The sequence below is a fragment of the Pseudopipra pipra genome, chromosome 1 (assembly GCF_036250125.1).
Source record: "Pseudopipra pipra isolate bDixPip1 chromosome 1, bDixPip1.hap1, whole genome shotgun sequence".
NCBI classification, from domain to species: domain Eukaryota; kingdom Metazoa; phylum Chordata; class Aves; order Passeriformes; family Pipridae; genus Pseudopipra; species Pseudopipra pipra.
This window is the reverse complement of record NC_087549.1, coordinates 146,630,615-146,657,072: the sequence shown is the minus strand read 5'-3', so window position 1 is coordinate 146,657,072 and position 26,458 is coordinate 146,630,615. Positions and strand designations below refer to the sequence as shown.

At 38.1% G+C, this 26,458-nt stretch overlaps 1 protein-coding gene across 2 annotated transcripts in view; it reads right to left on the bottom strand.

Annotated features, from left to right (window-relative positions):
• Positions 1-26,458, bottom strand: part of PTPRN2 (protein tyrosine phosphatase receptor type N2) — a 641,953-nt gene that overhangs the window by 7,168 nt on the left and 608,327 nt on the right. For both annotated transcript variants that reach the window (XM_064638038.1, XM_064638047.1), the window contains 3 exons: positions 21,147-21,200; positions 19,061-19,125; positions 2,880-2,953 (listed from right to left, as the gene is read on the bottom strand). In XM_064638038.1, coding sequence (XP_064494108.1) covers positions 2,880-2,953; positions 19,061-19,125; positions 21,147-21,200 — 193 coding nt within the window. The remainder of the gene's footprint in view (positions 1-2,879; positions 2,954-19,060; positions 19,126-21,146; positions 21,201-26,458) is intronic.

Genomic DNA, 26,458 nt, shown 5'->3' with positions numbered 1-26,458 from the left:
TAGGGACTGTGGACTGAGCAACAGGAACTCAGTATGGATTTTGGAGACAAATTCAGTGGAGACTACCAGCAGACCTCAGATGGGACCTTAATGGCTGAGGCAAAACAACTTACAAAGTGTGATCTTTATGTCCAGAGCTCAAAACTGACAGTGAAACACTGCAGTAAAGGGGACTGCAGTAGAGCAGACACGAGATGTGTGGGGACGTGGCCTTTCTGGGATGGTGCAGCTGAGCTCTTCCCCCTCCATCCTTCTGCATAATACACACAGGCAAAACACAGAGAGTGCAGTTTTCATTGATGTATGTCACCAGTGTCCAAGGAAAAGCCTTTACACACCTTCCACACTCTTCCACAAGGATGAACACAGAGCAATTTTTCAAGGAGCTCAGTCTGTTGGTCTCTACAGCTACACTGCCATTCACATATGCTATTGGCGTATACAAGGTTGTCTGGACATGAATTTTAACATCTAGCTTTGCCTAGAAAACTGAGCTGGACGGGCATTCAGTGGTGTCAGTCTGCCTGTAACGCAGAGGTGACAAGACTACACTTAATAAAAAATAATAAGCTATGTTTCATTAATTCTACAAATAAAAATTCACAGGAAAACAAACTGGGTACATGTAGCATATATGATACAATAAAGAATCTAGCTGATATTACAGGTTGTGAGAGGAAGGATATAGAAGGAGAGAGGAGAAAAAGGAAATATATATTTTTCCCACCACAGAGAACACACTTCCTCCTTCATTACTTTTTCCTTTCACATGTAGCATATCAATTCTATTTTATGATTTCTCTGCAAAAAAAATTCCACAAACCCTCTATTATGCTTCCCAGAAATGCAGAATGTTGTTCTGATAATTTCATTAGAATTTATTATATACAATGCTTTTGAATTAAAGATCCCTTCCAGAAGACAAAATGCTGCAAACAAATCTTTCCTATGCCTACTGGAAATGTGGAGCGCTGCCTGCTGGAAACACAATAACATTGCTGAAGGAAGTTGATGTTTATTTTGCCTGGGGATATTCTCTAATTGGCATTTCTAACCTGACTTTTAATCCATCGTTTTAAATTACTCCAAGAGTCTAATATTCCTTATTTGTATTCAGTTGGGAAAGCACAGGGGTTTGTTTAAATCCATCAGAAAAATTCTCTGGGGATCGTGCATTGCTAGCATGTAACCAGATATTTATAATTTGCAAGACATTAGCTTGAATAAGTGATTTGGGTGGTTTTGAGAAAATGACAATGATGGAAGAAGGAGCAAGAGGAGAGATAAGCAATATCCTGAGAAAATTTTTCATCCTGGATGAAAACACAGGATACATTTTTTTTCTGGAGCTCTTCCAGACAGATGTTTGAAGGGAAAAAAACATGTCTTAAGGGAGATTTTCATGGAACTAGGGTAACTATTGCTGAGCTAAGTAAGAGAAGTTGTTCACATAACCTCATTCTTTGGTTCTGGAGTGATGTTTTTTCTTCTGCTGAAGGCAACAAGCCATAATTTCTCTGCTCTGAAAAAGAAACTGGAATCTGAGCTCTATGTTGCTACAGAGCTGCTATATATTTTGGAGGCATTTACAGAGTAGTCCAGGACTTGCATCTTCTCTCAGAGTAAATACATATGACATTGAATACTGTGTGCTATTTGCATTTTTTTTTCAGTCTGAATAATCAAAGCAGAAGAACAATTTGTGTGATTTTCTTGTCTTACCTGCAGATAAAGCTTAGTTAGCTTTGACTGGCTTATCTTTATTTTTCATGCACTTACTTAATTGGTAAATAATAATTAACGTTCCCCCAGCTGTTCTTCAGCACTATTTCTCCTTGTATTAGTGGGAAAATAGAATGATTGGGAAGAGATTCAGGAAAAGTTATGAAAGTGATGTTGATTTCTGCAGCACATTTATTTCACCTTTGCCTCTCAGCAATTTCAGTTCCCTAAATGATGCAGAAATTCCTGTCAGTTCCAGCTTGGCCAAGACAGAGTGCTGTCACATTGCTACTCAGTTCGGGACTACAACTACCATTTGATATTTTATAATGTCATAAACAGATTTATTTGGTCTCCATGCCAGGAACAAGTTTCTTTATTGACATATTTGCAGCTCTTAACTTGCAGCAAATACTGTAAAATATCATTCCATACAACACTTGAATTGTTAATAATAGTAAGTTTCATTTCTAATTTAAGGGACTACAATCACACTATCGGCTATCTTTAGAAGTTTTACATTGTGGAAAAATGTCAAAACTATTACAACTGACAGGAATTAGAGAGTAAGGCATTCACCTCACCAAAGGGTACAAACATAGCTTCCGTGTTACATCCACAAAGGACAAGGTTGTAGGCACGATGTAAGCTTCTTCCATTCAAAGATACTAAAATTTACTAGATTTCCTACAAAACTTTATTTCCTTTAACTTAAAACTTCTGGGTTTTTTTCCCCATAAAAAAAATCAAATGCAGCAGTTACATTCTCTTTCATGAACAGAAGCTTTAAAAAAAATATTACACGCACAGTTAAGCACAGAGAGTCTAAGCAAATAATCCATAGTTCAGGATGAAACAAGAACATTCTTTCAAATGCACATTTTCTTTAGCAGGCTATAGATTGTTGTCTTGACTGCCCTTCATATATGGTAATCAAGATAGATGTTGGAGATGTTACAAGAAAGAACAGTAAACACCAAAGAAAGTAACCTAGATAAATCTTCAGCATAAATAAACCTCAGTTGGTAGGGAGCCAAACAGTAATCAGCAAGCGACCTGCGTTAAATTAGGTCATACCCTCTCTCTTCTGTCATGAAAACAACTACTGTGAAAGACCTTTAATGTATTTAAAATCCCAGTGGATTTATTGACAGTACCTTTGTCTGGACCATGCCTGGTCTCTGGTCCCTCAAGTGCTCCAGGGTAGCAGCAATATCAATCTCTTTAGCACCTGCAACAAACCACAAATTGGGCTGAGTTCAGAGCACAAGATAATCCATGCTGCATCTGTCAATCTCTTGCTATCAGGTTCCCCTTGGGCTAACAGTCCAATTGAAAATTATTACATCCATCTCTCAGCAGATTTGGCAGGCAGCTGCAATTTTTGTGTTCATATCGAAAAATAAGAGGTTGGGGCACCTTTTACTAACATTAATTCAAGAGAAGCCAAAGAAAAACAAATTCTTAAAAATGTCTCTTCCCCTAGAGCAGAATATATTTTGCAGAACCTAAGGGTCTGTCATGGCAAGGCCACTGAGTGTCCCTTTGTCAATTCTAAGAGTATGCACTGAATTAAGGGCCTGAACCACACAAAGAATTAACTCTGTAAAAACAAGGTTTAGGTGACCTTTTGTCACTTGCAGTTGAAATCCAGAAAACCTGTCCATGGCTCCCTTGTTCAGGACCTGCCAGAGACCATCTTGCTGTGTCATCACTGTTTCATCTGGAAAATCTAAGGCACTTTCTTTAGGTTATACTTCGGGATTCTGGATATGGCTGCTGTGTAATGATCAGGAGCACCAGGACACAGATAACAGACACAGACAGCCCAACAGCTCCCTTCCTCTGTGCACACGGAGGTGTTTTCTTTCAGGACATGATCTATGGAGATCAAAGCAAGTCCTCAGGCCTCTTCCCTTTCTTATAATAAGACTAGAGAACTGAAGGGGGCAGGGAGATACTGATTTCCTCCTCAGTTTCCTCTAGTGTAAGACATTTCAAGACCACCCTCCTCATTTTCCTTAAGGGCCTAATCTGATAATGTTTTTTTGAGGGATTGAGGGGAAATCAGGATTTTGGTCCTTCCTGTATGAGCTTCAAGACTGGTTGGAAATCCTTCGAGCTGAAAAGTTCAGCTACGGAATTTGGTTTTCGTGCATCTGTTCCCTTCTGCATCTTGCAAGAACATCTCATGGTGCTAAAGCATCAGGCAGATGGGCAAAGGGTCATCCTAGCTCAAGTGTACCTCCATCTCCGCTCCACTATTCCCTGCTGCCCTGGTTGGCCACACGTTCTCCTAGGGCAGATGTGGGTTTGTCGCTTGAGAAGCTTAGAAAGGTGCTGACCTCAGGTCTCTCCTCTTTTGTACATTCACTTTTGTCATGAGATGGTTTATCAAGGGCAGTGATTGGCTACAATTCTGCAATCTGTTTCTATTTTAAAGCTCTGAAGAAGACTGTGGCCCTTGGATGTGCAATTTGACAACCATTTTCCATTGTCTGGCCCTAGGAACTTCCTGGCCCAGCCTGTGCCAGTCGCGACTTCCTTCTGGAGGCATTTAAATATGGCCAACTATTCACAGGTGTCTCAGTGGCCAACTCGTGGGCCATGCACCTAAAGCATTGTTCCTGCAATAGGTAACTTGCATACATCTGGAAACATACTTGTTTAGTCCTCAGAACTGGATTTTTAAAATTGGACCCAATGCTTATCACTCTTTCTACAACTCTTGTAATTTAGGGGCTTGTCTAACCGTAATTAGGTTCATGTCAATGTAAACATCATTCACCTCCTCACTTACCCAACTCAACTTTATAGCTCAACACCACTTTTTAAAAAATTCAGAAAAGTAACTAATAGTGAATGATTTCATTTGGTATCCTTGATAAAAGATATGAAAAGATAATTTAAAATAACATTGGCTCTACAAGAATAATTGACTTGCAATATGTTCTTCATATCAATGAAAATATGTTCTTCAGCTGTATCAGAAATGAAATTAATTAATTCAGTAAATAAAATAGTGACAACTTAGAAAGGTTATCTGACAGATAGTTTTGCTAATTGCCAGGGGTTGGGGTATTGTATGTACGACTTTTGTTCCCTGCTCCCCGCCCTCTCCAACCACTGGGATTTACAGGGATGGGCTTTGAAAAAAAAAAATTATATTTTAAAATTAAAAACCCCCAAAATCTTCTTACAACAGAGCAAAGCAATACATACTTACATTTGCTGTAAAATCTGATAATAGTGACAATAATTATAACTTAAATCTTTTGCAGGTTTTCCAGTGGCAATTCACCTGGAAAGCATCAGTAAAGGTACTCTTGCTGCAAACCCTAACACTGGTGTAACACAGTAGCTCATTTCTGTGTTTATTCTCACACATAAATGTGCAGTTAGGTGGGATTTTCCTGTTTCACCACAGATATCCATGGGACCAGAGCTGTGTGAGTACTGCACATGCTTTACAGCCTTACTTATAGCTTCATTTGATTACCAGGAAATAAAATGTCCCAGAAGCATTTTGGCTCAACATCAGAGCAACTCTCAGAAATTAAGATATGAGAAAAATTTAAGACACTGTCATCCATGCACGAGGTTAACCACTGTCCTGAGCTGTCTTCTGAGCTGTGTGCTGCAAGGATGAACCAGGAGATCCTCCCACTGGAGCTGGCAGGCTCGAGTGCTACATGGCTGTGAACATATATGTCGCCCCACCAGTGAGGGATGGTCTTTATTGGAAATTACTGTAGCCTCAGGACAAAAAGGAAAAAGGTTCATGACAAGGCATAATAACACTCCTTAATGGCCAGACAGGCTTCTGAGCTTACCTTTGAAAGAGTTAATTTGTCCGTTTCTGTGATGCAGATTGCAGGCAGTTACTAGTGAACTGACACTTGCCTTTTTATCATCATTAAGGGAATGACATGACTAATAGTATGAACTACACTTAATCAAAAATTCCTGATCTAGCAAATCAGCAAAGCATATGCTTGCAATGGAACATAAGAACAGTCCTAGTGGGCTGGTGTGCTTAATGGGAAGCTTGTTCTGAAGTATTTTGTCAGTAAAGTCCCTGAAATGTCAGTTTTTGCTGATTAGTGTCCCCCAACCCATGGGTTGTGATCAGCAGGTCACCCAAAAGCACTTCTGACATCCTCAGTCACAGGTAATTAAAAGGAAAAGGAGAGGGAAGTATGATTTTGCCCAAATCAAGTGTCTTGTTGAGATGCCAGGGGGTTAGAGACAATCCAAAGCAGAGATATGGAGTGGTCTGCTACCCCCTTTTTTCCACCTCTGAATGTCTTGGATATCGTGATGGGAACTACCTAAGTACTTAGAGAGACTGGTCAACAAAGCTTAGGGCTGCAAAGACAGGATTCTGTTTTGGAAGAAAAATATCTTGGAATAAGAAAAGGAAAAGGGATGAAATCAATGGCATAGGATAAAGCCAGCATGACTTGTTTTCTGTCTACATGAGTAAACCTCTCTTCCTCCTCTGCATCTACATGTTCTGCAGCTATTCTCTTATTGTGGCTAAAACAAATGTGTTTAAATATGCATTTTGCTAGTCCCCTATTAAATCTCATTTTGTGATGAGGGCTTTTTTTCTCTTCAAGCTTAGGCTAGACTGCTGTTATACCATGTAGATTCAGCTCACTTCCACTGACGTGTGCGATAGCCTGTAGAAAGTTTTCCGGTGACAGAGACAGACAAAGGAAGAGATTTTCAAGGCACAAAGGGAGGTCTGAACCCAACCTGCCTTTACAGGTGAGAGAAGCTCAGTGTTTAAGTGCATCGTGAGCTTTCAACTCCCTTTGGAATTATTTTGCTGAAATCTGACACAAATTCAACACCTTCTTTGCCACGCTCAGTCTTTCTCTTTAAGCTGAGAGTACAGCAGTATGGCATAACATTCCATAGTAACCAATTACATTTTATTTATGCTTTTGAGCCTTTTCAGGTGACAAAAAATACAGCATATGCTACATGACATTGGGAGAGAGGGATATTGCTTCTCAGGACATTGGGGTCAAGTCATGCTCTTACTGAGATGGCTACAAAACATCCACATGCTTCCATTGCTTATCTGGAAAGCCCACATATAAAGTACATTTGATGCAGTGGTTTATAGTAAAAGCTGGAAGAACTCAATCCACTGATTCCATGGATATCCCGTTATTGGAAGTGTTTTTCTCAGGCTAGTAAATTATGAAGTCCAGTAATAAATGCAGATGTCAATTTATTGTCATACAAGAAATAATCTAGAGGAAGGGTTAAAAATACTAGGCTGGAGAGCATTGACATTTGTAAAAGAGAACACAAAATATGTCAAAAAGGCAATATTTTCTATCTTTTCTCCCCATCCATACATATCTGTCTGCTTAACAGTGCTACTGGTTTCAGAAACTAAAGAGAGGGATAAAAGAAGCAGCATTTAAACAATAAAGAACTGCCTTTTCACCTTTTGACTGTATTTTACTCTGCAGGGAATAAATTTGGTTGGTGTTTGTGACAGGTTTTTACACAATGGATTTCATTGCTTGTTTTAAATGAATGTACGAATGTAAGTTAGTGTGAGACTGATCTAATATTGTACCAGCACTATTGTGAAAAATGACTGTGCAATGTGCTTTTTTTAAAAAACAGAACATGCATTTGCAGTAATTCATTGCGAGCCAGATAGTACCAGCCTTCCCCTTCCCTTAGCAGCTCAGTGAGCTCGCTGAGTAAATACCTCTGAAAGCACTTCCACACCAGTGCAAGCCAGATTTTAACTTCAGTAATTAACTATCATCTTCCAAAAGGCTTGAAGCATTCACAGTGAGTGCACAACAACCCACATCAGGAACATTAACTGGATAAACTAAAGGAAAACAAGAGAAGATGCAAGCTGAATGATATTTTGCCCCCAAGGAGAGAAGCGGTTTCTGAAGTTTAGGGTCATATCCTTTGCAACCCTTTCTCTCCCCGCAGGCATGAATGCAGGATGCACGCTGGCACTTAACAGCTGGTGCTCCTGATTAGCAGATCTCAAGGGGTTAAAGTGTTTGCCCTTAGATAGTTGCCTAAGTGGAGTATCCAGCATGTCATAAAAACATGGATAAAAGTTAAGTTCCCTTTTTCTCCCTCAATGAATAACGACCTGGCCAAATTCTGCTGCCATAGGCTCCATGAGGTGACCAGCAGCCTGCAATATTTAAAATCACAGTGAATTAACTAACGTTAGTTTTATGACTATAATAATGGAAGCTTCCCTCTTTTCTCATCCCCCTAAGCGTGGCAGGGGATCTATTTTGCTAAGCACAAGACACACGACAAACACTCTGTGAAGGATCATCCCTTCCCCATTGTAGCAGTATTGCTGTCACTGTGATGGCACAGGAATATGACAAAGTTTGATGAGAGGGGTAAAATCTTTAAATGTATCAGCTGGGAAGGAAAAATTAAGGCATATCATCAAACAGTATTTTTCAGGTTCAGCAAACTACAGAGCTTGTGCACCTGAAAATGTGCTGGGTTGTTTTTTTTGTGTGTTTTTTTTTTCTTTTTTTTTTTCTTCTTTTTTTCCAGGTTATAAGAACAATCAGCATTTGTTATATAAATGCATGAAAATTTTGGCTTAATTAAGGTAATCTTTGAGATTTTTCTGTAATAGGCTTGAGCATACGCTGAAAGCAAAGTCAAAAGTCCTATTTTATTCAGCACTAATGAAAAGTGCAGTGTATATTCTGTGAAACTGATGGAATTTTATATTAAAGCCCTGTCTTAAAAGGAATATTTTAGATTCTAGATGCTCTGAATTTTCTGTGTATTTATAAAAATAAAATGATGCTTAAATACTTCATCAAAGCAGTTATTTGTGGGGGGTTTCTTTTTAAATAACCCAAACTGAAGGGTTTTCTTTGTGAATGTTTCACAAATACATTTCCCTCATAAATATTAAATTAAAAAGGATTTTTCTAGTTGGGAACAACTTTCAGATCTACCGGCATATATCCTCAAAAAGATATGATTATAACTCTGCAGAATGGCTCCAAATTTGTTACTGTGAGTCCTAAAGGATGGCTTGGTCATTAGGGGGCTATGTTTAGATATATTTCAGATCTCTTCCAGACTGAGACTCTGATTTCCTGCACCACTTTGGCTAAATCATTAAATTCACACTATGTTTCACACCATCATTTATAAAATGAACCACTTTTTTCCTACCTAATGAGTTGTTATGAAAGCAAGTCCATTAATGATTACAAGGTGCTTGGACACTAGAGAGGTGAGGACCTAGATAGATAGTCTATTTTTTTTCCAATACCCTTTACACCTTTCTCAGCCCTCTTTCTGTTCCCCTTGATCATGAAGTGATCACAAAGTTGAATATATGATGTAGGAGTCATGCTGCTGGTTGTAAAGGGGGGGTTATTAACACTTTTACCATTTCTCCTTAAGGAAATTATGATGATCTGTGTGGGAATAAGCATTTCTCCCAACAGAAAAAAATGGAGTACTAAGGGGAATACAGAAATGACCCATCAAGTGCCTTTCTTTTTGTAGTGATAAGTATTCGGCTTCATTCCAGTCAGATATTACCTGCTTAATGCATCTTTTTATATTTATTATATTGTATAGATTTTGAATTAGGCCTTGAAGGGCAAAGGGACTTGTTAGGTCAGATTAAAAACTGGCTTGTTAGAATCTTGAAGGAAGAGTCACTAATACAGTCCTTTACTCCGCTGTTGCTGGAAGCTGAAAAAGATCCAATTAATATTTTCAGGATGCTGCTGCTCAGCAGCCTTTAGCCTCAGATCCCACACGGCTCAGTGTTCACAGGCAGTCAGGAGCGCCATGGAAGATTCACTTGTAATATTATGAAATACCAAAAATACACTTGAGAAAGAAACTAAGGGAAAAAAAATACAGTGCCAGTGAGGAGACTGAGCTGTCTAATCAGAGGGTGTCTGTGTTTAGGAAGAATACAAGTGTTTTTCATGTTTGGGTGATGACTGCATGACTCATGCCTAAAAGTGATGCGTCATGGTCAAAGCACACTTGTGCACAGCGGCTTTGTGCTGCTTTTCTTCCCTCCCTGTGTGAAGATGCTGACAAATAGGCTTTCTTGGCTTTAGTACTGCATTTTCTGGCCCTTTTCTGCATTCAGCTTTGCCATAGGAGGGAGGTAGACAGTGAATTATGGAGACCCAAGGACAGGCAGTGACTAGACTCAGGTCTGTTGAGAGCCTGATACACAAACATAGCCATCTATACTTCTGTCTGCAGTAGTGTATAGGAATAGAATTGGGCTCTCTGGGGAGCTAGGAGGGTAAATCAGCACTCATGGACTATTACACTGTCACAGCTTTGCTGTTTCCAATGTCTAATGTAGCTGGACGTAGCACAGATATGCTATAGATTTGCCATGCTCCTAAAGCCCTGGATGCCTCCAGCTTCCTACTGACAAATTCTAAAGGATGGCTCGTGTAGCTGCTCCAGCAAGTGTTTGCCCCATTGAGTACTTAATGTTGCAGCAAAACATTTAATCACACCATATGAGGGGCAAACTCAATCTGATTAAAGAGAAAAGGGTCATAACTAGGGGGAGTGTAACACCACTTCTTCACTGACCATTAGTTTTAATGGCAAACTGGTAATATTTACTAACTAGCTTAGTCTCAAAGGCCCAACCTCATCTCATCTACTCCAGCCATCCTTGAAGTTCGAATTGGAGTTAGTCATCTCCTCTCTCAACAGCTAAGAGAGAGAAGGTAAACTCTGATGGCAATTCATTTGCCTGAGAATTATCCTCCAGAGATGTATATCGTTCTCATTGATGACTGAGGAGACCTAGACAACTAGGTTAGGTGAGATGCTTAACACTAGATGTTTTATATGGCTAAAGTTAGCTGGAATGAACCTGGGTTGAAAAGAGCCGAGTTTCTGTTCTGCACTTTTGGGTTCACAAATGCTAGAATCTGCCAAATCCAATGGTGTTTGAGGTCTGTGTTTTGTGCCCGTAGCCTTCTCCATTTCCCTCACCTCCTCATTTGGTGATTTTGAGGGAAATGACAAAAGCAGAGCAACATGGAACCACAATGAAAAGATAAACCAGTTGCAGTATAGTGTAGTGAAGGCCATGGAAGTGAAAAATGTTTTGTATGAGTAATGGCTATGCTCCAAAGAAATGAGAGTATTTTCTTCCTTCAACTTGCATTATCTAAGTGCCCATTAAATAAAAACATTTGTAAATATTAGAGATAAAAAAGGGAGCTCGCCACCAGCTAGAAATTGCAAAAATAAAAGCAATTTTCATTTGTAGTTATCCAGATGTCTGTTGTTGTAACTACTAGAGTTCTGCTATTGGTCAGAAGGATCATTGGAGGCTTTTCATGGAAAGAGAAAAGAGTCAGCAAAAACCTAGTGAGGGACACACTTTTAAAGAGAACAAAAAAGATAAATGTACTGAGGCTGGCATTTTCATAAAAAGCTTATTCTGTCTCTGAGATGAACAAAATTTGTGTGCATATGTGTATGTAATTAGAGATGGACCCAATGTATACCTAAATCAGTGAAGTGTTGATAATTTCAGACTAATACATAAGTACTTATATACACCTAACAAAATTAAAATTTCACTACCTTAATTAAAAACCTAAAACTGAAACAACTTCAACAAAACAACCCAATGGGCAAGGCAAACATGTAAGTAGGAAGGGAGTACTTATGGTAATAAAAGTGAAGTAATTATAATACTTGTGACAGTCATATACACACAGACTATACGTTACATAATGTGTTACAAAATGTGTTATTGTTTACACATTTTACATTAATACTTGAGGACTGCATTTTATAAATGCATAAATGTGATATGGCTTTGTCAGTACACAGTCCAAAGGAAGGTGACACTGAAGATGGAACACCTAGAAGCAGTCTAATATTTTAAAAAATGCTACAGGAAAATAATGTTTCTAAGCTTTATACTGATTTTAACAGCCTTGCAAGGATAGAACTCACTGCTGACATGTCAGCTTTTAAGCTAATATCCTTTGTCAATGCAGAAAAAACATGCAGAAACCACTCACTGTAACTGAATGCAAATGGATGCTAATTTGAGGACCAATCCTTCCTCACTCCAACTGTGCGTGAGAATTGTCACATCGCATTCTGTACCATATAGGAATTGTTTCTCTTTTAAATCTAGATTTCCTCCGCCCTCCCCTGAAGTTGAAAGTAAAATGAATATGCCTAAATTACTACATGCAAGAAAGGAAGTTAATGAGTTATATTCTGTATGGTATAAGATGTCCCATAATCACCTATAGTCACACTAGAAAATACCAGTGCACACATCTAAGTTCAGCTTATTCATGCACCTGCAGACACACACAAAGCACATGCAAAGCACATTGTAGAAAGAATTGTGAATATGCTGCTACTGCTGGCTTACAGGTGCTTCCCAGGATCAGCACCTATAGAGTTTTACACAATTTGCTTCTTTTAGTATCTCTTCCAGAAGCTATTGATAAGTTATACCTGAGAGGCAGTCGATCTCCGTGTGCTGAATTGAACATGAATGAAGTTTAGATCCTTATTGGAAAAAATGACATTTCTGAAAACATGCTTCAGTTGGCCTTAAAAAATCTTGGAGTCCCCTTTGGAAAATACGAATTTTCTTTCCAGGGGACATGGAGGTAGCTCGCTCACATGAAACTATTATATTGTAAGAATTATGATTTACAATACTTCCATTTTACATTGCACGTAGGTGGTAATGCTTTCACAAGACAGTACATGGAGTGACCTGAATAAAAGATGCAATTATTGTGGATTCATTCTTTAACAGAGTTTATCCTTAAAAGTGACTGAACTGGTCCAGCTATATAAGTTGTGGAAAAACCACACTTTAGTTAGGCAATATACATTGTACCCTTTACAGGAAGAATACTACCATCCATTCCCTTGAACTCTTCTCTGCTGCATAAGATTAGCTACTGAAAAAGAAGTAGTTTTTCACTCTGTATATAAACCTCCTTTCCCAAACATTTATTCAGTTGTTTCTCGAACCAGTGGCACGGTACTTCCATGGCCAGCTTTTTCACTTTTCCATATTCTAACCTACCCATTGTGTGAAAAAATGCCGCCCAAATTCCCTATCTGCTTGTCTCCTCCTTAGTTTCAGTCAATGACCCCTTGTTTTCAAATTAGTCACTATCTCAAGCTGCTTACTGACATCAATACGTTTCTTTCAGGGTCTTCTAACGCTCTATGGGGACCCCCCTTCGTGCTCCCTTTCCCAAGGAAAAGCCCATGTCTGATCAGTCTTTCTTCACAATTCATTTGCCCCAAACTCTGGATAATTAGGATTGCCTTCTACCATACTTTCCTACTCCCAATTCTTTTCCACTAAAATCCTCAGAATAGCAAAAAGCTCAAGAAATATGGCTCTTTAAGGGTAATCCCTGACCACTAAACTATATAAAAAAAAGAAAAAAAATCAAAGAAATCACATTCATAACTTATTTGCTTTTTGTTTGAAATTTCTGTATCTCATAAAGGGAACCACCTAAAAATGCAGACCATCCAACATCCACTAGAAAATATCAATCAACAACACCTTCCCCGTGGTCACTAATGCATCTCACAACAGAAGCTTGTAGAACATGCTACATTTTTATCTTCCTTTTATGAACTGTTAATCAGTGACTCTATACAGTGAATAACCTGCCTAAAGCTTTAAAGTGTTATATGTCAAAATGTGGTTTTCAAAGGAAATAAACACTGTTTTAAACAGCTTTTCTTAAATACCGAGAGCTTGCTGAGCATCTCAGGCTGGACCATAAAAAACTATCCTATACATTCCCTATATACACTTCTGCATGTAGCTGGGGGCCCAGCTCTCATTGTGATTAATTATCTGCTGGGAAAGGCTGTAAGAATGAGCACTATTTGCCTAATTGTGTTTCCAGGGTAACTCATTACATAAAAGTTACAATACATAAATGCAGCTTATTTGAAAAACTGGCCTTACAACATATGATATGTTTACATGGACACTGGGAACTTCCTTCGGAAATTGAAATAGCAACATTTCAGATTTAAGTGGTTGGTATTATTGCTGCTGAGAATTGAGGCACTCTTATGGATAGCACAATGGTACACAAAGCAAACCCCAGTTTTTTGGATCCATTGGCCTGCATTACTTTTCTGTGTTCCTAGACATAATAATCTATCTCATCCAAATCTCAGACATCAGCAATGTGACTAACTCAAACTTGGAACATAAAAAAAATTAGCCTGAATTTTTCTGTTGTAAATTTTTATCCAGAATACCACCTATTTCTAATCCCATGTTTTGTCCTTTTAACATTAGATACCTTTAAAAAAAGGTAATCTCTCTTTTACACCATATATTCTCCTAACCACTGTATGACATGTAGTATGTTAAATTTTATTTTCATGGGGGAACCTGGATGCTAGGCTGAAAAAATATTCCCTCTTCGCCAAAAGCGTGTCAGAAACAGTCAGCTCTGGACTTGTATCTGCACAACTGAACAATAGAATTTTCTCAGACTTTGCATAAGGACTCAAAAATAAGCAGATTGAATCCATCTTAACACGAGTATGGGCAAGCATTTCCTTTCATAAGATCCTTTCAGAGAGGAGCTAACCCCACAACTTCATTATGATTGTTAAATCCACACAGCAGATAAGCAAAACCTCAGCAAGGGTTCAGATTAGCCCAAATCATTTGATCACGATGAGTCAGAAGGCGAATTAAGGAATCTTTTGTTTTGCCTTAAAATGTCACGGTATAAACTGCATCTGCTCAGGAGCTGACTCACAAGACCCTCAGACAATAGGGTAGCAGGGGCAAGGAAAGGACTTGGGGAGATAACCTCAACAGCCAGCCCAGGCTAGAGTGTGTGTGCTCATCAATTATAATCCAAGCTTTTGAATACAAGAGAATAAACTGTGGGTTTGGCTTTGCTAAATCAAATCTTTTTGCTGGGTTTTAGAGTTTGGAAATCAATACTTTAAAAGGATTTTAAAATTCATATTTGCCTTTCCTTTGACTCATCTCGTTCCAGCTAGTTCAAACACAAGAAAATGGATGGTCAGCAAACCCTAAGCAGCTGCTGACTGGATTAATATCTAAAAATCAAACTATTATCTACACTATCCAAGCCTCTCAGTTCAGAAAAATGAAAGTGGGAAGACTCATAATCTCATTTCTTTCTTTTTTTTTCTTTCCTTTTTTTTTTTTTTTTTTTTTTTTTTTTTTCGTGCCAGAAACACTCAATAAAAATGTCTTGCAATATATCACACTTTTAGTCACTACAATAAGCCTGCGGGAAAGACATGAAATGAGAAAATTCTCGACTTTTCTCTAGACCACACAAAAAGAAAAAAAACCTGATCAGCTCAGAGTTACTGTGAGTTTGGGGTGAGGAAGGAATATCAAGCAGACTAAATCTAAATCAGCTTATCTTCACTAGTAACAAAGGATAAAACTTGTAAATACATCAAGAACATTGAAATTCTCAGCAGAAATCAGCCTCAGAAAAACAGTCTTTATCAAAAATCCAGCAAGCATTGTTATCTACAGAAACAATCCATTATCATTTTCTCTATTTATTTAAATCATGAAAATGCACATGGTTTGAACTAAGTCACTTCTCATCTTCTAACTCAAAACCAAAGCTTGTACTAAGCAGTCTGTCATGGAAGTGAGAGGTGATTTGTTAACTGTCTTAAAATTGCAACTGTGTACAAGGAGCTATCATAGTTAAATAGATATCATAGTTAAAACATGCTAAATAGTATTTAAATATGTTACAGTAAGGTCAGATTCAGTACTGTTTAGTTTTTGTTATTAGTTTGATGGGTATAGGATCAGGGTCTTATAACTACTCTGCATATCACAGAATCAAAGAATCATAGAACACCAGGTTCGAATGGGACGTCAAGGATCAACTGTCCAAACTTTCTAGGCAACAGCATATGAATGAATCTATGAAGAAAAACATGATAGTAATAAACTACACGATAAATAGCAGCTTTAATTATTGGTACAACTGAACAGAAGGATACATTTTGCCTTTAAGAATTTCTGCTGACATGACACAGGAATGGTAGCACTGGATAGACATCACTGCTCTCTGACCGTTCCAGTATCTAAGAAGATTATTTAATGTGGTTGTTTGGAGTCAGTGCACAGATGCAGTCATTGCATTTACTGCATTCAGGAAAGTGAAAGTCATTAAGAACCTGCCCCCATAGGAAATCCGTCCCAGTGCTCCTGTGAGCTCCTGCATGTCCTCCCATCAGCTCAATCCCCCCTAAGTACACCACGGGGGCATTTCTGCCATTGGCACCAACTTTTACCATTCTGCAAGTGTCCTAGACCAAGATGCTTTGATTTTTTAAAATTTCGTTCCTTAAAATTCCCTTCCTCAAAGAAGTTGGGGCTGTCCAACTGACATGGTAGATGTCTAGCACAAAATCTTCTCCAACTTGATTTCTTTTCACCTGCTTTAGGCTTTATGATCAAGTCCCTTGCTAGTGGATTTCAGAATTTTAAATAATATAAGGGGTGGAAAAAAGCAAGGTAGTAGAAGATATGAATTTATGTGTTTAACAGAGTAAGTGTTAGCACTAATTCAATGAGCAGTAGAAGAAATTGTAAATGACAAAGGCATTTACAGTTAACTGTCTAAGAGAATGCAGGGAAGTAAATCATTACATGAAAAAGGAGCTCCTTTTCCCAACCTACCCTATTAAAGACCCCACTAAAGAGCCAAGGCATTTATTGATTGCTTTCTACTTTCCCACTGCTGAAACTAAGTACTCCTCTATTTACTTTGATTTAAAAATGCATTGTTGTCTACTTTCTAATAAACCAGACAGTGGAACAAGAAACTCAAATTATTCTAAGTTTATTCTTAAAAGTCCGTAGTGTAGGGGGTTTTTTTTTGGTTTTTTTTTTTTTTTTTTTTTTTTTTTTTTTTTTTGAAAGACTGAAGGCCTTAATCCTTAAAAGCCTTTTTGAAAGAAGGGTTCCTCGATGCTGGCCCTGCAGCTGGGCCCAGATTGAAAGTGCACTTACATTTTTATGTTCAGCGCTGAAGGACTCTGAAGTTAGCCCTCGCACTGCACATAAAAGCTTTGGAAAGGGCATTCTTTGCCACTCGTGCAATTCATTCTCTAAGAAAAGGAAATGGAAAGAAAGATTTCATGTCCAGGGCTTCAGGCCTTTGATCATTTGATGAACATTGGATCCTCAACCTGGGCCTCCAGCTTCTCAGGCCAGACAAAGAGGGCCCCGGCCGCACAGGCTGGGCCGCGGCTCCCGCCCGAACAAAACCTTTGGCGGCCGCACAGTGTGACAGCCTGGGAAAGGCCCACCTCAGCAGGGCTGAGATGCCCGCTCTGCCCTTTGATCTTTCATTTAAACTCCAGCCAAAGCACCAGGTCAGGGGATTTCACGTCGCACACCCCCACGGGCAGAGGGGAGCAGGTCAAGAACAAAATGGGGGTGACCGATCTCCAAAAAGCCCTGTGACGCCTTTCTCTGGCCAGTTTCACATGACTTGTCTGGTATTGTGAAGCGCTAAGCCCACACTTAAAATGGAATTTGACATTACATGGTACAATGGAGTCAATAAATGGCATTCTTCAGTGCTTTTACAACAAAGTCAACCCTCCCTTAAGTGGCTGAAAGCCCCGAGCTAGAAAATACTTCTCATTTACTTCTTTACGCCAATAAATTGCATATACTTTAAATCTAGTTTTCACTGTGGCTTCTCACTGCTGATGACTGAAATGAGCTGAACAAACACTTAACAAAGGTCTGCGTTAATTTTACGATGTACCATTGCTTCTATTTTTAAAGTCTAGGTTGTCACGTGGCACGTAACAAGCATTGGAAATATCTTCATATTCCTTCACAGACCAAAAACCTATTTTCCAACGAGCAAGAAAAACTAATCTCATCCCACTGAAAAATTTATTTTCAGTACGGTGCAAAGGAGAAGGCAAACATACAACTTCTTTTAGCATCAGCAGCAAGTTCCACATGATGCTCGCAGGCAGAAAATTCAGTCCATGTTTGACGAGACATGTTTACAGAATCCAGAGAGGAAAAAAATGCTAAAATCTTCTTTCTAAAGGGACAGGATGCCACCATGTCCCAGAGGACTGGAATATTCAGGATGCAACAGCAGATGACTGTAAAGCATGGAGTGTATTTTTAAACTACATATAAAAATATGTCTGCGTTAGAAGATTTTAAACAACAACTGTAAAGTGACTAGAACTCAAAGAACTAAATATTATCATTTCTCTATATAAATTAATATGTTTTTAGAATTAATCCTTTTTCATTAAATACACAGATGTGCATAATGCCGGATCAAGGTGGCTTAAGAATTCAGGTTAAGAGTCAGTAAAGGTAAATTACTATTTTTGTATATTTTTTGTCAGGTTTACATGCCTGCTTTCACCTTCCATCCTTTTGAAGACAGTATCAGTATTAAAAATTTCTTTAATTCTATAAAAAATTATTTCAGGGTATCTTAAGTACTTCCCATCATGAACCATTTACCAATCAAGAAAAAATAAAGGAACAGTCTCAATCTCTAGAGATCTATAGACTTCATTTTAAACAAACAACAGTTTATGTTTATGTTGGCAGATGATTTCCCACTTCATAAAATTACATATCACAGATAAGCCCACTAAGAAACAGAAAAGTTAAATACAATGTTCAGCATCAAACAGAGAGTGCCAGAACTTGAAACAGAGAATTAACTGATTTATTTTCAGTCCCCTGTTCCTGTTCACTACAGTCTTTTTCCTTCTAAGAGACAAATTTGTGCAGCACATGAGGCCCTGTCTGGCACCAGCACTTTTAGGTCCTTTGGTAGCAAAGGGCAGCTACAAAAAGCAAAGTGATCACAACTGACCATCGTGGCTGGGTAGGTGACAGGGGACTGAGCAAGTCATGACCAGCCCAGGACCTAACCCATGGAACCACTAAACCAGAACTGTACAGACCCGAGGCTTCTAATTCTAAAAACAGTAGTCCTATTTTAAATGATAAATTTAAAAATTCAAATACTTTTCAACAGCACAAACACACCTGCTCATTCACAAAGCATTTGCGTTAGGGTTTGCTGTCTAAAATTGTTATGAAAATAAAACTATAGAACATTCAGGAAAGAGTACAATTTGCCTCTAATTTATTCTCAGATTTTCTGTGACTATTGCTCCCCCACTGTTGTCATGGCAACACAAGCACATTTTTCAGTACTGAGGAAGTAACAAGCCTTTCGATTCTCACCTTTGGCCATTTTATTGAGAACCATGTCAATTAGAATGTAGGTTCCACTTCTTCCTGCACCATCGCTGCCAACAGAAAAGGAAAAAGAAAAAATAAAGCCTATCAATGTGAATCTAGATTCAACGTGAAGGTATCTGCCTTTAATGTTATATACTGTTACACATGGGGGGAGAGGAGAGAATGAGGGGTTAAGGTAGGGTACTGAGAAAGCAGAGAAAGCTTGAACTGAATTAACACAAGCTGGTTGTGGAAGATTAACCACTAGCCTGCATAGATAATGGGCCTTTGCTTTGATTTTTTTAAGCCAAGTTGTGTTTATGTGAGAAAAACATTTTAAACAACAGTGGAAAAGTCACTAACCCTAAACCAGGATACCATTTCTCTTCAATGACCTCACAGTCAGTTGAGATCAAAAATCACAGAATAAGTGAGACCAGAACGTTAACCAGAACAGTCAAAAATGCATGTGAACACAGTGTTCAGAGGGAATGCAGAGACCTGTTCAAGAACTAAAATATTTGGTTATGGAGGGACTGCAGTCTTTCCTCACTATACATCATAAGTGGTTTGTTTTTTAATCTTTACCTTTCCCTTTAATTCTTCCTTGGTTGCAACGACCAGAAAAAACATTATAATGTAATTCCTAAGAAACAGCTTTAACTTTTATGTATCGATAGCCCTTCCTCAGAGATGTGAGATCGAGCCTCATGAGGGGGAAAGTGCCCTAATCTGAATGCAGCTTCTGTCCCTTTCAGAGAGCAACGTGTAATTGCCAGCGTGATGCTCTTTTAGAGCTGCTGTTAGCAAACATAATTAAGACTTTAAGCAAAAGCTTTTTTTCCTTCCCTCCCCAAAATTTTTACAAAGGTGCATGTGTGACCAATTAGACTGGTATGTAGTTTTATTAATTAAGCCATTGTTTTTATTGATAGCTCAATTTGTGTACAAGAATTAACGAAAGAAAAAATAATAGAACAGCATGACGTGCGTTATTGCATTCTGTTTACAGGCAGACTATGAAACTTAATTTTTGTTAAGTCTCTGTAGAACGAGTTTTTTTTTCTTCCAGTTATTAGATCGCTGTTTAGAGAAAAGGAGGTAATAATTTTTTTTCTCTGTCTATGAAGGGAATAAAGACACAATCTTATTACTTAAGCTGAATAATGAGAGACAAGGCAGCGATCAGGATCAATAAAAACAAAAACTGATGAGCTGATGGTACATATTTCCATCCGCTGTAGTAAGGAAACAATGAGAAACTTGAAGGCTCTTCATTCTGGTTCAGATATTTATTATCTCAGGTTTCCTGAAGGCAATGCAAACAAGCCTCCTCTGGAGCATTCACCTCTGCTGAGGCCTCCTTGCATCCAGTGGAAGGTGACTCAGCTGAACTAGGTGAGAAACACATCCCCTCCCTCCTCAGTACCACCCAAAGTGGAGTGCCACATGGCAAACATGCTGCCTCTTAGCAGGGCAGGTTTTCTACCTTTATTATCTACAAGGATATTTTTGATAAGTAGTGCAGCATTCTCCTTACAACTCAGAACCTCCAATGGCAAAACACAACATTATAGTAAAGTTTTCCATTGACCTGCCTGACAGCCTTCATGTGCATCTATCAGATTGTCAGGCCTAAAAATAACCTGTGATTAAAGGATTACTCAGGCAGTTTTCCACTCCCAGACACTGCCCTCTTACCATGATCTCTAAAAGCAAGCAAAGAAGAAATAAAACATAACTATCTGTTAATAAAATAAGGCTAAATTGGGAGGGAATGCAAAAAACCTCCATAGTTTTGAAGATATATGAAATTGAAGTGCTACTTATACTGGAAAGTCTGACCATACATTGCTAAGTCACAGCTCAATGTCTACAAAATCATATGAAAGGATAATTTTATTATGAAAACAGATCCTAAGTATTAGTTAGCATTAAAACCCAGTTGAATTAAACTTAATACCTTCAGCCTACCTCACTATCTGTTTAGTGATTAATCTAAAGCTTTAACTTGCCCACTTAACTTATATCTATATTAAATTCTAACACATATAGATCTCTCTAAAGCTATTTTAGAAATTGTACTTGCCTGCAATGAACAACTACTGGACAAGAGCGACCCCTGTAGCACTTGTTTACTTTTCTGAAATAAAACAGACACAAAAAATTAATTAAGCACATTATAACTTTTTCTTTAGCCAACTGTCAAAAATAAGCAATAAGAAAATGCAAATATTGCTGTCTTTAAAGAAATACTCAGGATGATAATTTCTTAATATAACGAGCAGTTGTTAGGTACATAATCTTGTTTAAAGTTTACTTCTGCTTTGCTGCTGTAGAAATCCCAGAAAACATCCCATTATTACTGTTGTCTGGGCAAAATAAATGAACTATTTTCTCAAAAGGTTCATGTATCTCCAAAATTAAGATTACCTTGAGATGCTTTAATTTTAAAGCAAACTCTGAGTTCATGAGCTTGCTCAAAGAAATATCAAGGGGCATCAAACTGAATCCAAAATTAAAAATGGCTAATCCAGTACTCTTTGTACAATGTGTGCTGATTTGTAACACTACTTCTTCCCAGAAAGGCAAATACCAAATCTCCTGAAAGGCTTCTTAAAAATTCTAAAATGTAATGCATTGTAGTAAAAATAACTAAACCCATCAGTAAGCTTTACTGCTTTGGTTCTACTTCAAAAGTCTTATACATTTTATATTTAAATATTGTTGTTTTCAACAGCTTCCTGGTTAAACAGTCTCAGTGGCAAGAGGATATATGTGAAATCAATCAATAAAAGTACAGTCATAGAATAGGTCTGCTGATATGTAAACTCAGTGAAAGAATTAACTAGTGCTCAAGCAAACCGAGACACTTAGTCTAAGAACAGAGCCCACAAAATTGGTTTAATTCCATTTAAATTGCCTTACAAAACCCCAAATCCCAAGCCCTCTCTTTCGCTCTAGGATATATTTTGCATGTCAAGTATGTTACAGGCCCAAAAACCCATAAAATATGCACACATATGTTAACAAGGCAAGATGAATAAAGACTAAAATGGGAAAGCATTGCTTCAGGAAATCAAAACCTTCCATTCAAATTATTTGATGAGGTGTTTGAGTTTACTGGAGCTAGAAGGTCTCCTATAAAACCATTTCATAGGGCAGCTTTCAAGGGGTGTCCAGACCCTCCAATAGTTCCCATCTCAGTGCAAGTGTCACACAGGATCCTGATGGCTAAACTGAACTGAGCTGCTGAAATTTGGCAACAGTGGTATGATGTTATTATGAATTTTAAAGCATAACTAACCTACTGAATCATTTAGTTCTTGGCTGTTCAACTATTCACCAACATCTGTGCTGTGAAAACATGCATATATCTTTAAACATTGCTTACAGTATAGCCTGAGGATGCCTAAACTTCTGACAGGGTGTTGGGATACCTGGAACTCAACCCAAACAGGCTATGAAGGTGTTGGTGATATCCCATGAAACTATGTTTTCACATTCTGCTTTTTGTTATTTAATATTCTAACCAAACTTGAAAACAATATTAACTTCTTGTAATTATTCCCTTTAAACATTTGAATTCAGGAGTTTTTCACAATTCTTACTCTCTTGGTTACTTATGTAAATCATACTTGCAGAGACATCCTGTCTCTATTTATATTCCCTGGATGTAAGTAATTAATGCAGTAGAACAATGTTCTGTGAAATAAGTGGTAAGTCATTGAGGAGCACTTGACTTCAGAAGTTAAATGGACCATTTATAGGTCCATAAATACATATATACACAGGCAGTACCAAGCAAAACCTCAATGACTTAAGCTGCAGCAGACTTTACACATGAATGAATCATTCAATTCTTGATGGTCATATCTGAGGATCAGCTGCTTCTATATGATATAAAGCCTGATATTTATTTTTGTATTGTACAATAAATTATATTTGAAATGTCTTTACAGACACGTGATACAATCAGTCTGCATTTCCTGATGTGCAGCTGGTCATCCTCCCCCCATCCCCATCATGTGCATTAGCAAAGAGTTGTTTTTGCATTTGAAGTATTAAATAAAAGCTAATCACTACAGAGGGGTATTTACCATTTTTCTTTCTGCTTGTGTGGTTCCTTTGTTCCTTGCATGGTCCCACTAATATGATATTTGCATGTTGTGACTAGCCATCTACCAAAGTCCTAATATAATTTCAGTGACAAACTTGATCTAAATCTATCAGACCTCTCAGTAAATCAGACAGCCAGAGACACATGTTAGGGAAAGACACCTTATGTTTGTCAGTTTTATTGAAGGCGTTTCAAACATTTTCATTATCACACATTTCAGAAAACACATTAAAACAAAGGGTTTCAATCCAGCTGGTTCAGAGCTTTGTCTATATATAGTTTATGAAAATATTTAGAAATGCAGCAACATCTCATTTCATTCTTAATTCTGGCTAATGAGAGTGAGCTGAAAATTCATCAGTAAGCAAAGTTCTTGAATGTTGAAGAAAATATATATTATATATATATATATACATATACAGGAAGAATTAACTTAGAAAGAATGATTAGTAATACAAACCAACCCTTGGCTCATTGAGTGAAAAAGAAATCATCATGCAAACCATCAGCAAGCAAAGGTCAGAGGTCGTTAGAGGCTCAGAAAAGGGGTTTCCCACATTGTCCCTGCAGCAGAGTCACAGTTTCCAATGATCACTTTTGTGACTATGCAACTGGGCTCATATTACTAGCTGCAACATCACAAAAATGACACTGGCAACCGCTAATTAGCTGGCAAAATAAGAATTTGTCCATTTTTAAAGTGAGCAGTGTTAGTAAATGCCATTGCACACAGCGAGAAGTGATAGCATAATAGATATATATTTTAAGCAAAGCCCTCACATGTGATGCTAATTATCTTTTAGCTTAGCAGTCCCTCTTTAAAGTGTAAATGTGCTCCCTCTGGGCTCAAGAAATATTTAATGACACATATCAGTGCATGACTAACAAGCTAGTCCAGAGCAATAATGATTGGTCTATTGTTCGAAATGAAATTAGGACTCCAGAAGCATTTAAAACTGACCAGTGTTTTCCGTAGTAGCCTCACCTCTCAGGGACTGTCTTTTGTATAGATTTATGAAATATATAGAATAATCTCTTTTTGGCAATTTATACCTACATTATGACAGTATGATAGATTATTCAGCAAGGTTTAATGTATCTTCTAGATGCAAAATCATCTAAATCACTGTCTGATACATAGTAAGAGAAATGTAAGCTTTCAGTTTTCAAAGAGACTAGGAAAATTTACTTCAATAAAAATTTTAAAGTCCATATTTCCACAGACAGACTCTGGGCAAGGTAATTTTGGGAATCCAATTTTTCTTGGTGATGAATTATAAAAAATAGAGGGTTGGTTATGTATATGCTTAATTTCATATATGTATGTGAATATATAAATATACACACATATCCATATATATATACAAACACACTGAATGCACATAAAAACATAGATAAGATTAAAAGAAATGAGAGTAGTTCCCTCCTAGCACTACCCTACTAAGAGTATGGTAGCACTGTCAGGCATTTGTTCTGGGGGCTTTATGACTCAGCTGTTGTAATCCAGCAGAGTTTGTACTTTAAATAGAAAGCTTCAGGTGCAAAACATGTATTGTATAAATGAATTCCAAATACATTATTTTAGCAATAGTGCATTAGGTTTTTTGTCATTAAAAAAACAAAAAAAAAAAAAGGAAAGAAAAAGAAAAAAAAAAGATCAGATGACCAAGAAAACTGAGATTCATAGACCAGCTATTTTGCATGCCAAAATTCCTTTTCAGGCGGAATTTTACTATGCATTCAGCACTATGAGTTCATTGTACAAAATCTGCACGTAGCAAATGATTACAGTCCCCTACGCTGGACTGTGAATACATGTGAAATGAACACTCAGAATTCAATTAAATCTTAACAGGTTCATTCCCATACTGGCTTTAAATACAAAGAGTGGCAGCTCCACTACTTTTCTCATCTAGTTATCATTTTTCTTTTTCAAAGTATTGCACAACACTTCTTCAACTCGGCTATTTAACCCTTACACAATGTCACCCTAAGAAGCGCTTTCTTGGCGATGTGAACTGTGACTTACTGTAGATCTAATCCTGCAGCTCATGCAGGGACCTCAATCCTTACTGAAGCAAGTCAGGGCTGAGGCACTCCAAACTTCAGATGTCCTGGCTGTACAGGCTCATTTATACTCTAGTTAGAATTGCTACCAGATTTCCCACTAACTTTAAAAAGAGCGAAGTTGGTCGCTGCATTGGCTCTGTGCTGCACCTCACACAGCTTAATGGAACCGACTCAGAATTTTCAATACAGAAATTCACTACAGGCAGCTTCCTCAGTACCACAAGCAAAGGGAAATCAACCTATAAAAATCATATTCAAGTTGAACCCAGAGAAGAAAACCTTGAAAATTCAATTACAATTTCAACTCCATCCTACGCTTCCTTTCTCCACTATTGCTTTTGTGTTGGGCCTGTAGCAGATCCTCACATTCTCACCTGGTCACAGCCCCAAGTGACTCACAGTAGCTGTACTCTGTTACTCGATCTGCACCGTGTGAGATGACTCTGTGCTCTGAAAAGTCTTGCAAGATGTACAAGAATACTGAATGGATGAAGGGCGGCATTAAGTCCCAAATTTTTAAGGGTAAAATTTTGCCAACAGACAACTGTGCAAACAGCTCCTGTTGGATACATGCCAGCTTCTCCCCTCGGGTGCAGATGCACAACTTCCACTGGCGTCAGTCAGAGCTTCCAGCACTTATTGAAAGAAACAAGTTTGGACCTTTTGAGCGCTGAGCCCCTTATAATCACTTCGGGGGGTTGTAGATAATATTGTAGTGCAGAGAGAACAACACGCGATCCCACAGGCCGCTTGTGGATTGAGAACCAACTCCCCAAACCTCTCGGAGATTCTTTTCATTAGTCATAAGCGCATCGCTGTGGATTAGCTGATACACGCTAACACCTACACATGATGCACTGGGCACGGTTTGCAATCAAATGAAGATTATTTCGCTCCAGTATTTATCATGCATGGCTTTAATTTTCAAATTAAAATTTAGATAGACACAGCAAACGTTAGAGAAGGTGGCAAGGACTTTCACAGGTTTTTGCCTTTGTGTATTTGTATTTTAAAGCCACATGGACTTTCTTTAAAATTCCAGAGGGTATGCTTTGTCAACATTTTCGTCTGCTTTCTCAAATTTTCACCTTCCTGCAGCCAAAGGTCTACAGACCTCACTGTTGGATCCTTATGAGCAAATGCTCCCATGGGAATGACGTTATCGCCATATGACTCCATTGTGATTCTTTTTTCCAAGCATGCTCATACTT